General features: G+C 46.7%; 1 protein-coding gene across 1 annotated transcript in view; it reads right to left on the reverse strand.

Annotated features, from left to right (window-relative positions):
• Positions 1–418: 418 nt before the first annotated feature.
• Positions 419–11,676, reverse strand: part of GNB2 (G protein subunit beta 2) — a 38,257-nt gene continuing 26,999 nt past the window's right edge. Inside the window, 4 exon segments of the mRNA XM_087947628.1 lie at positions 419–583; positions 4,356–4,571; positions 7,771–7,777; positions 8,257–8,452. Of these exon segments, the coding sequence (XP_087803754.1) occupies positions 477–583; positions 4,356–4,571; positions 7,771–7,777; positions 8,257–8,452 (526 nt within the window). The 3' untranslated portion in view covers positions 419–476.

Raw genomic sequence — 11,676 nt, forward strand, 5'->3', positions numbered from 1 at the left:
CGAGACCCCGTGCTAGGCTATGCTGGGGGGGACACGGCGCACCCCGAAAAAGCTTCGCCCCACCCTTCCCAGCCCCGCCGATCCCCTCGATGAAATCACCACAGGACTGCGTTGATAACCCCTCAATAACCTTTTTATTTGGGAGGGGCTGGCACCCGCTGCCCCCCCCCTTGCTCCCGGCTGGGTTGGCGGCATGGCCGCCGTCCTCCGCCGCCCGCCCCCCTCCCGCTTCCGTCAGATCACGTGGCAGGTGGGAATCAGGCTTAGAATAAACGTTTGAAGTGGAGGAGAGGAAGAAAGAGGAGGAGGAGGAGGAGGGCAGCCAGCTGAGGGGAGGGGAGGCTCAAGGCCACAGCAGAGGCGGGGGAGGGGGGAGGCAAGAGACCGGATTGGGGGAGGGGGGTGGAGCTCCTGCCCGTCTCCCACCAGCCCCGCCCCCACTTCTCCATCCACCCCCCCACCCCCCAAGGCAGGGTTCAATTCCAGACTTTCAAGAAGCTGTCCCAGGAGCCGGTGGCTACGGCCATGCCGTCGTCCGTCACGCCAAGGCAGCTGACTCGGTTGTCGTGGCCGGCGAGGACCCCTGCGAAAGAAGAGAGAAATCCCTTTAGCGACGGAAGCCCAAGGGAGCGGGGGGGGGAGGAGAGAGAGAGGGAGAGAGAAAGAGAGAGAGCACGAGAGGAAGAGAGAGGGAGAAAGGGAGAGAGAGAAAAGAGAGAAAGACAGAGAGAGAGAAAGGGGGGAGAAAGAGAGAGAGAGACAGGGAGAGAGAGGAAGAGAGACAGACAGACAGAGAGGAAGAGAGAGGGAGAGAAAGAGAAGAGAAAGGGAGAAAGAGAGAGGGGGGGGAGGGAGAAAGAGAGAGAGAGAAAAAGAGAGAAAGACAGAGGGAGAAAGAGAGAGAGAGAGAAAGAGAGGGAGAAAGAGAGGAAGAGAGAGAGGGGGAGAAAGAGAGAGACAGGGAGAGAGAGTAAGAGACACAGACAGAGAGAGGAAGAGAGAAAGAGAAAAAGAGAAAGAGGGAGAAAGAGAGAGAGAGAGGGAGGGAGGGAGAAAGAGAGAGAGAAAAGAGAGAAAGACAGAGGGAGAAAGAGAGAGAGAAAGAGAGGAAGAGAGAGAGAGAAAGAGAGAGAGAGACAGGGAGAGAGAGGAAGAGACACAGACAGAGAGAGAGGAAGAGAGAGGGAGAGAAAGAGAGAGAAAAAGAGAAAGAGGGAGAAAGAGAGAGAGAGAAAAAGAGAGAAAGACAGAGGGAGAAAGAGAGAGAGAGAGAAAGAGAGGGAGAAAGAGAGGAAGAGAGAGAGAGAAAAGAGAGAAAGACAGAGGGAGAAAGAGAGAGAGGGAGAAAGAGAGGGAGAAAGAGGAAGAGAGAGAGAGAGAAAAGAGAAAGACAGAGGGAGAAAGAGAGAGAGAAAGAGAGGAAGAGAGAGAGAGAAAGAGAGAGAGAGAGACAGGGAGAGAGAGGAAGAGACACAGACAGAGAGAGAGGAAGAGAGAGGGAGAGAAAGAGAGAGGGGGAGAAAGAGAGAGGGAGAAAGAGAAAAGAGAGAAAGACAGGGAGAAAGAGAGAGAGAAAGAGAGGAAGAGAGAGAGAGAGAGAAAGAGAGAGAGAAAGAGAGAGGGAGACAAAGAGAGAAAAAGAGAAAGAGGGAGAAAGAGAGAGAGAGAAAAAAGAGAGAAAGACAGAGGGAGAAAAGAGAGAGAGAGAAAGGGAGAAAGAGAGGAAGAGAGAGAGGGGGAGAAAGAGAGAGAAAGAGAGAGAGAGAGACAGGGAGAGAGGAAGAGAGAGGGAGAGAAAGAGAGAGAGAGGGAGAAAGAGACAGGGAGAAAGAGAGAAAAAGAGAGAAAGACAGGGAGAAAGAGAGAGAGAGAGAAAGAGAGAGAGAAAGAGAGAGGGAGACAAAGAGAGAAAAAGAGAAAGAGGGAGAAAGAGAGACATACAGAGAGAGAGGAAGAGAGAAGAAGAACAGTGGAGGAAATTCAAGTCCACAGCAAGGTCATCACAAACTGTAACTTAAAAGTCCAAACAAACCACGCGGGCGGCGATGAACTGGACAGGGCGGGAGAAGGAATTTCAGGCTTGTAAGGCCAGCAAACACACACACACACACACACACACACACCTGTTGGGAAGACGGCAGGAACCCAGGTAAGCCTCGACAAACAAAGATAACTTAACGGTTTGCTGCCAACGACTTGCGGTGAGCAACTTCCCTTTTTAAAAACCCTCTCTTTAAAATGAAGGGAATCAGGACCCTTTCCTCCCCCATAAGCCAGCCCACCCCCGTTGCTCCCTTCTCCGTTCCTCCCTGCGTGCCCTAGGATGAACAGGGAGTCGGCCTGGCTCTTCCTCTGAATTCCCTTCTCCTTTGTTCTACCTCTCCCTTGCTCTGCCCAGACAAGACTTTTTGCCCTTCCCCAGTTTCTCCCACAATCAACGGAGCTTGGCCTCCTCCCCCGATTCCCACTTAGAGGGTGCGTTGCAAGGTCTGGACCACGCTGGTGCAGTACACAGGTTGGCCTCTTGAGGGTGTCGCAAGGTCTGGACGACGACGCTGCAGTACACAGGTTGGCCTCTTGAGTGCGTCGCAAGGTCTGGACGCCGCCGCTGCAGTACACAGGTTGGCCTCTTGGGTGCGTCGCAAGGTCTGGACGACGCAGTACACAGGTTGGCCTCTTGGGTGCGTCGCAAAGTCTGGACGACGCTGCAGTACACAGGTGGGCCTCTTGGGTGCGTCGCAAAGTCTGGACGCACGCCGCTGCAGTACACAGGTTGGCCTCTTGAGTGCGTCGCAAGGTCTGGACGACGACGCTGCCGTACACAGGTTGACCTCTTGAGGGCGTCGCAAGGTCTGGACGCCGCCGCTGCAGTACACAGGTTGGCCTCTGGAGTGCGTCGCAAGGTCTGGACGCTGCTGCAGTACACAGGTTGGCCTCTTGGGTGCGTCGCAAGGTCTGGACGCTGCTGCTGGCGTACACAGGTTGGCCTCTGGAGTGCGTCGCAAGGTCTGGACGACGCCGCTGCAGTACACAGGTTGGCCTCTTGGGTGCGTCGCAAGGTCTGGACGCCGCCACTGCAGTACACAGGTTGGCCTCTGGAGTGCGTCGCAAGGTCTGGACGACGCCGCTGCAGCACACAGGTTGGCCTCTTGGGTGCGTCGCAAGGTCTGGACGACGCTGCAGTACACAGGTTGGCCTCTTGAGGGCGTCGCAAGGTCTGGACGCTGCTGCAGTACACAGGTTGGCCTCTTGAGGGCGTCGCAAGGTCTGGACGCCGCCGCTGCAGTACACAGGTTGGCCTCTTGGGTGCGTCGCAAGCGGGGGTAGCTGAATTTAGGACACTCCGATGAAATTCGCGACTTGACCCGGGCGCTGCGCTGCAAGGGCTTCCTGAATGTAGGAATCTCCTTTGAAATTCACTACTCGACCACAAGGGGGTGCTGCGAGCGGGCAGCTGAGTTTAGGGAAACTCCCGTGAAAGTCACCACTTGACCACGAGGTGGCGCCGCAAGCGGGTAGCTGGATTTAGGAAATTCCCGTCAAATTCGACTCCGACAGGGGCATGACATCCTCCCCCGACGGGCCCAGACGGACACCCCCGCCCTCCCCGCTGCACACAAAAAACGGGAAGTGACGAAACGGGCCTATTTTTTTTTCAGGAAAGGACGAAACGGGCCTAATTCTTCGGCCTGCATAAGCCTGCGGGGGCCGCTTTCGGTAGAGGAAAAAAGGACGGCGCGCGAGGAGGGTGGGGAATCGGACTTCCGACCGGCTCCAGAATTGAACGCGGTTGGGCTTCCGGTGAAGTGACCTGTCACGTCCCTGTGGGAATCGGATTCAGAGCGGGAGGCCGAGTAGCGGGGAGTGCGGCTCCGTTGGGTGCGGAGGAAACCGGGGAAGAGCAAAGAACCGGCGGGGCAGAGGAGGAGGTACAACAAGGGAGAAGGTACAACAGAGGTACAACAAGGGAGAAGGAATTCGGCCCATCCTAAAGGCACGCAGGGAGGAATGGAGAAGGGAGCAAGGGGGTTGACTGGCTTACGGGGAGAGGAAAGGGCCCTGATTCCCTTCCTGAGCTGCAACCTGGGAACAGAGCGTAGAAAAGAGGGAAGCGGCGCGCAAGCAAGTCGTCGAAAGCAAATTGTGAGTTACCGGTTATCGGCGAAGCTTATTTTGTGCTCCCGGCATCTTCCCAACTGTGTTTGCTTTCAAGCCTGGTTTGTTTGGACTTTTTAAGTTACCGTTTGTGTTGACCTTGTTTTGGACTGAATTTTCTTACAGTCAAAGGTTGTTCCTGGGAAGACTTTTTGGGTTTTTTTCATTTGAGGGGGTGTGTGCTCCTGCCGGCCACTCACCTGCCCGGTCGCCCTTCATGGAGTCCCAAATGTTGCAGTTGAAGTCGTCGTAGCCGGCCAAGAGGAGGCGGCCGCTGCGGGAGAAGGCGACCGAGGTGATGCCGCAAATGATGTTGTCGTGCGAGTAGAGCATCAGCTCCTGGTCGGCGCGCAGGTCGAAGAGGCGGCAGGTGGCGTCGTCGGAACCCGTGGTGAAGGCGTTCCGTTGGGGAAGAACTGGGGGAGGGAGGGAGGGAGGGAGGGAGGGAGGAGACAACTACTAAGAGTTTTTCGGGGAGTTGGAAGATCCTACACCCCCCCCCACCTCAAAATGGCCGTCGCGGAGCAATTGAGATCGAACGGGGGAATGAATGAGCCAGGACTCGTTTAAGTAAAGAGCTGAGGACAAAGTTTAAGGACTTTCATTCTGATTTTTAAGGAACAAAAGGTCCAGGGGAAGCAGGAGAGCAGCCTTCCAATATTTGAGGGGAGAAGGGGGTTGGACTAGATGACCTACAAGGTCCCTTCCAACTCATAATCTGATTTTAAGGAACAAAAGGACCGGGGGAGACAGGAGAGCAGCCTTCCAGTATTTGAGGGCAGGGAGGGTTGGACTAGATGACCTACAAGGTCCCTTCCAACTCATAATCTGATTTTAAGGAACAAAAGGACCAGGGGAGGCAGGAGAGCAGCCTTCCAGTATTTGAGGGCAGGGAGGGTTGGACTAGATGACCTACAGGTCCCTTCCAACTCATAATCTGATTTTAAGGAACAAAAGGACCGGGGGAGACAGGAGAGCAGCCTTCCAGTATTTGAGGGCAGGGAGGGTTGGACTAGATGACCTACAGGTCCCTTCCAACTCATAATCTGATTTTAAGGAACAAAAGGACCGGGGAGACAGGAGAGCAGCCTTCCAATATTTGAGGGCGGGGGTTGGACTAGATGACCTACAAGGTCCCTTCCAACTCATCATCTGATTTGAAGGAACAAAGGACCAGGGGAGGCAGGAGAGCCGCCTTCCAGTATTTGAGGGCAGAAGGGGGTTGGACTAGATGACCTCCAAGGTCCCTTCCAACTCTGTGAATCTAACTTTCATCTGATTTTAAGGAACAAAAAGACCATTTGAGGGCAGAGGGGGGTTGGACTAGATGACCTACAAGGAAGGCTGCTCTCCTGTCTCCCCTGGTCCTTTTGTTCGTTAAAATCAGATGAACAGAGTTGGAAGGGACCTTGGAGGTCATCTAGTCCAACCCCACCCGCCCTCAAATATTGGAAGGCTGCTCTCCTGTCTCCCTGGTCCTTTGGTTCCTTAAAATCAGATGAAAGTCAGATGAACGGAGTTGGAAGGGACCTTGGAGGTCATCTAGTCCAACCCCTCTGCCCTCAAATACTGGAAGGCTGCTCTCCTGTCTCCCTGGTCCTTTTGTTCCTTAAAATCAGATTAACAGAGTTGGAAGGGACCTTGGAGGTCATCTAGTCCAACCCCTGCCCTCAAATACTGGAAGGCTGCTCTCCTGTCTCCCTGGTCCTTTGTTCCTTAAAATCAGATTAACAGAGTTGGAAGGGACCTTGTAGGTCATCTAGTCCAACCCCACCCGCCCTCAAATATTGGAAGGCTGCTCTCCTGTCTCCCTGGTCCTTTTGTTCCTTAAAATCAGATTAACAGAGTTGGAAGGACCTTGTAGGTCATCTAGTCCAACCCCACCCGCCCTCAAATATTGGAAGGCTGCTCTCCTGCCTCCCTGGTCCTTTTGTTCCTTAAAATCAGATTATGAGTTGGAAGGGACCTTGTAGGTCATCTAGTCCAACCCCCACCCGCCCTCAAATACTGGAAGGCTGCTCTCCTGTCTCCCCTGGTCCTTTTGTTCCTTCAAATCAGATTAAAGTCAGATTAACAGAGAGACGTCTCCGTGGTCAGGTGGCCAGGAGGACTAAAACACCGAAGGGTGCGCACGCAACGCCGCTCCCTTCCCGCCAAAGGTGGTGCCTATTTCCCGACTTGCATCTTTACACGCCTTTTTTGAGCCTTGGCGGGAGCTGGGACCGGCGAACGGCAGCTCGCGCCGTCACGCGGCGCCGGGGATTCGAACCGCCGAACTGCCGACCTTCCCGATCGATAAGCGCGGCGTCTTAGAAGCCGCCGAGCCACCGCGGTGTCCCCATAGGCGTGGCCTTTACTACGGCTTTCTGGAGGGGTAGGAGTCCCCTCCCTTGATCTGGATTGTAACCCCCTTGTTAATCCAAGTAGTAGTGGCTACCACCGTACGCGACTAGCTCCTATGTAGCTGGTTCTCCACTAACCCTCTGACAATTACTACTAGTAAGCCTCTTTGCAGGATGAATCCCTTGATCTGGATTGTAACCCCCTTGTTAATCCAAGTAGTAGTGGCTGCCACCGCACGCTACTCGCTCCTATGTAGGTGGTTGTCCACTAACCCTCTGACAATTACTACTAGTAAGCCTCTTTGCAGGATATCTCCCTTGATCTGGATTGTAACCCCCTTGTTAATGCAAGTAGTAGTGGCTGCCATCGCACGCGACTAGCTCCTATGTAGGTGGTTGTCCACTAAGCCTCCGAGATCCCTCTGACAATTACTACTAGTAAGCCTCTTTGCAGGATATCTCCCTTGATCTGGATTGTAACCCCCTTGTTAATGCAAGTAGTAGTGGCTGCCACCGCACGCGACTAGCTCCTATGTAGCTGGTTCTCTACTAACCCTCTGACAATTACTACTAGTAAGCCTCTTTGCAGGATGAATCCCTTGATCTGGATTGTAACCCCCTTGTTAATCCAAGTAGTAGTGGCTGCCACCTCACGCTACTAGCTCCTATGTAGCTGGTTGTCCACTAACCCTCTGACAATTACTACTAGTAAGCCTCTTTGCAGGATGAATCCCTTGATCTGGATTGTAACCCCTTTGTTAATCCAAGTAGTAGTGGCTGCCACCGCACGCGACTCGCTCCTAGGTAGCTGGTTGTCCACTAAGACTCCGAGATCCCTCTGACAATTACTACTAGTAAGCCTCTTTGCAGGATGCATCCCTTGATCTGGATTGTAACCCCCTTGTTAATCCAAGTAGTAGTGGCTGCCACCGCACGCTACTAGCTCCTATGTAGCTGGTTGTCCACTAACCCTCTGACAATTACTACTAGTAAACCTCTTTGCAGGATGAATCCCTTGATCTGGATTGTAACCCCCTTGTTAATCCAAGTAGTAGTGGCTGCCACCGCACGCTACTAGCTCCTATGTAGCTGGTTGTCCACTAACTCTCTGACAATGACTACTAGTAAGCCTCTTTTCAGGATATCTCTCTTGATCTGGATTGTAACCCCCTTGTTAATGCAAGTAGTAGTGGCTGCCACCGCACGCGACTAGCTCCTATGTAGCTGGTTGTCCACTAACCCTCTGACAATTACTACTAGTAAGCCTCTTTGCAGGATATCTCCCTTGATCTGGATTGTAACCCCCTTGTTAATGCAAGTAGTAGTGGCTGCCACCGCACGCGACTAGCTCCTAGGTAGCTGGTTGTCCACTAAGACTCCGAGATCCCTCTGACAATTACTGCTAGTAAGCCTCTTTGCAGGATGCATCCCTTGATCTGGATTGTAACCCCCTTGTTAATGCAAGTAGTAGTGGCTGCCACCGCACGCAACTTGCTCCTATGTAGCTGGTTGTCCACTAAGACTCCGAGATCCCTCGGACAACGACCGCTAGTAAGTCTACAGCTGTGTAATTTGGGTTTTTTTCTTCCCTTGAACCTTCCTCTACGTTGAACTACGCTTTGTTAGAGAGGGTTCGAGACCCCCTGGATCTCAAACATGGTCTTCGGAGTCCGGGTTTCCTACACAAACCCTCCTCCCCGTTCTCCCTCCCTCCCTCCCTCCACACCCCCGCCGGCTCCAACGCCGCACTCACGCAGACCGCGTTGATGTCGGATTCGTGTCCGGTGAAGGTCTGACGGCTCATGCTGTCCCGCACGTCCCACAGCTTGACCGACGCGTCGCAGGCGCCCGAGACGAAGCAACGCATGTCCGGAGCGAGCGAGAGGGACATGACGTCCCCGCTGTGGCCCGTGAAGCTGGTGGTTTGCTGGCCCGTCTCGATGTCCCACAGGGCACTGGCTGAGGGGAGGGGAGAGAAAGGAAAGGGCGGGGGTCAAGTCAAGGCAGGTAGGTACCCCCGACCCCCCCAAAAAAATACCCCCAGCTTTCCAACCACCAGGTTTGACCACACCCGGGCGTGGCCAAACCTCCAGGTGTGACCACAACCGGCGGCGTGGCCAAACCTCAGGTGTGACCACAACCGGGGCGTGGCGAAACCTCCAGGTGTGACCACAACCCAGGGCGTGCGAAACCTCCAGGTGTGACCACAACCCGGGGTGTGGCCAAACCTCCAGGTGTGACCACACCCGGGGCGGGCGTCCCCGTCCTCCCCCAAAAAATCCCCAAGAAACGATGCTGGCTTGGAGGAACCGTTTTTGAATATTGGTATCAATTTGTTACGATTGGGTCCATTTTACAGGACGGGAATCGGGACTTGGGCGGCATCCCGTAAAGAAAATGGCCGCTCATCCCGCCATCAAACTTAGCCCCCAAAAAATAAAAAAATAAAAAAATGACACACGTCAAATGATCCCGGGACTCTTAACAACCGAGAGCTGAAATAATATTGGATTGCAAATGGTTTAAACAGAGGCTAGGATTGTATTGGCTAAGAATTAGGCGGGGGAAATGAGAAAATACCAATGCAGGATTATTTTTTATTATTATTATTATTATTATTATTATTATTATTATTATTATTATTATTATTATTATTATCATTATCATTATCATCATTATCATTATTATTATTATCATCATTATTTATTACTATTATTTTTATTACTATTATTAATTATTATTATTGATTATTATTTTTATTACTATTATTATCATTATTATTAATTATTATTTTTATTATTTTTATTATTTTTATTATTTTTATTATTTTTATTAATTATTATTTATTATTATCATTATTATCATTATTATTTATTACTATTATTATTTTTATTACTATTATTAATTATTATTAATTATTATTTTTATTACTATTATTAATCATTATTAATTATTATTTTTATTACTATTATTAATTATTATTTTTATTACTATTATTATCATTATTATTAATTATTACTATTATTATTATTTATTATTATTATTATTTTTATTACTATTATTAATTATTAATTATTATTTTTATTACTATTATTATTAATTATTATTATTATTATTATTATTATTATTATTATTATTATTATTATTATTATTTATTAATTATTATTAATTATTATTTTTATTACTATTATTAATTATTATTTTTATTACTATTATTTTTATTACTATTAATTATTATTTTTTATTTATTATTATTATTAATAATAATTATTATCATTATCATTATCATTATTTATTATTTTTATTACTATTATTGATTATTATTATTATTATCATTTTTATTTTTATTTTTATTATTATTAATTTTTATTATTATTATTATTGTTTTTATTATTATTATTATTATTATTATTATTATTATTATTATTATTATTATTGATCATAATCATTTATGTATTATAAAAATTATGGGCCGTGCTGAAATGAGTCAGCGGACATTGGAAATGAAGAGAGCAAGAAGAAGAAAAAAACAATTTGATAGGATCTGGGATTGGTTTGATCCACGGTTGGACCAAAAAGACACAATCAAAGGACAAAAAGACGAGATAATTTGGCGACAGAAATGGAATCGATGGATCTAAAAGCTAATATTTAAGACATTATCGAACCGCCGGTCTGAAAAGTAGAACATAAAAATTGAAGAGAGAAAACTGGGAATATCTCGTAGAAAGTGAGGGAAGGAATAGCTTAGTCACGGATGAGTAACAACTATATATATAAAAATATATCATATATAATTTTATATATATATATATATATATATATTATAAATATATGAGCATATCTTAGTTTGACAATGTGGAAAACGGATAGAAAACGGCGGGTTAATGACTGCAAAAGATTTGTAACCCACTGACACACTGTATGCATATAAAATGAAAGAGGGTTTTATGTTTTTATGTTTTGTGCGTGTAATGTTTGCTTTAAAACAATAAAAAACTTTTTTTAATTAGCCAAAATGTACCCCGAAATCATCCCCTAAAAAGCTGGGAATGCAACCAAGGAATGCGAACGGTACCACCAGGTATGGTGGCAATGTGAAAAACTCCCAAATCGATCGGCTGAGAATTAGAAACGGGTTAAAAGACGGGGGTTGTAAAATTAAAATTAAAATAACAGCGGAGACCTTTTCTATTTTTTTTCTATGGGGAATCCATGTTGGAAAATATCATAATATACCTAATAAGTTCGTGCCCAAAGTTGGAAAGGCAACGAACGATACGCCAGAAGAGATGGAAAGAAATAGAAAAAATTGGGTCGGGCGCTGAAACGGAACTCAAGAATGAAAAGTTGAAGACTGAATCTGATTATTATATAAATCTGGGAGAAGATTTACCACTGGTTTATTAAAAAAAGAAAAAGAAAAAGGAGTAATTGTAACAAAGACGATTAATATTTATGTACCGATGTAAATTTGTAATTTTTGGTTATGTATGCATCGCGTTCGTTGTTTTTCATGTTGTTTTTTTCTGTTTATTGTTTAATAATAAATTTTGACTGATACTTCCGCTGATAACATATAATATATCTTGTATAAACTCTCTGTGCATTATACTTATATTCAATATGTTCATAAACATTCTGTACAGTTGTATATATTCCTTCCATAGACATATATTCTGTATATTCATAGATATTCTGTACATCCATATATATTTTGTATATCTGTATATCTATCTATATCTACCTACCTACCTACCTACCTATCTCTATCTATCTATCTATAATATACATACATATCTATATATCTATATCTATATCTATATCTATATACATATACATATACATATACATATATATATATACACACACACACACACACACACACACACACACACACACACACATATATATTTATATATATGTATGGTATTCAGCTTTGTTTGGGTATTTTCCCACGTCATTATAGTTGTACTTTTAAATATATATATATATGTAAATATATGTATGTAAATATATTTATATCTGTAGATAGATAGATAGATAGATAGATAGATAGATAGAGATAGAGATAAAGATAAAGATATAGATATAGATATAGATATATAGATATAGATATGTATGGTATTCAGCTTTGTTTGGGTATTTTCCCACGTCATTATAGTTGTGCTTTTAAATA

The sequence above is a fragment of the Notechis scutatus genome, chromosome Z (assembly GCF_049901735.1).
Source record: "Notechis scutatus isolate UNSWTSFEM ecotype Mainland chromosome Z, rNotScu1.2, whole genome shotgun sequence".
NCBI lineage: Eukaryota > Metazoa > Chordata > Lepidosauria > Squamata > Elapidae > Notechis > Notechis scutatus.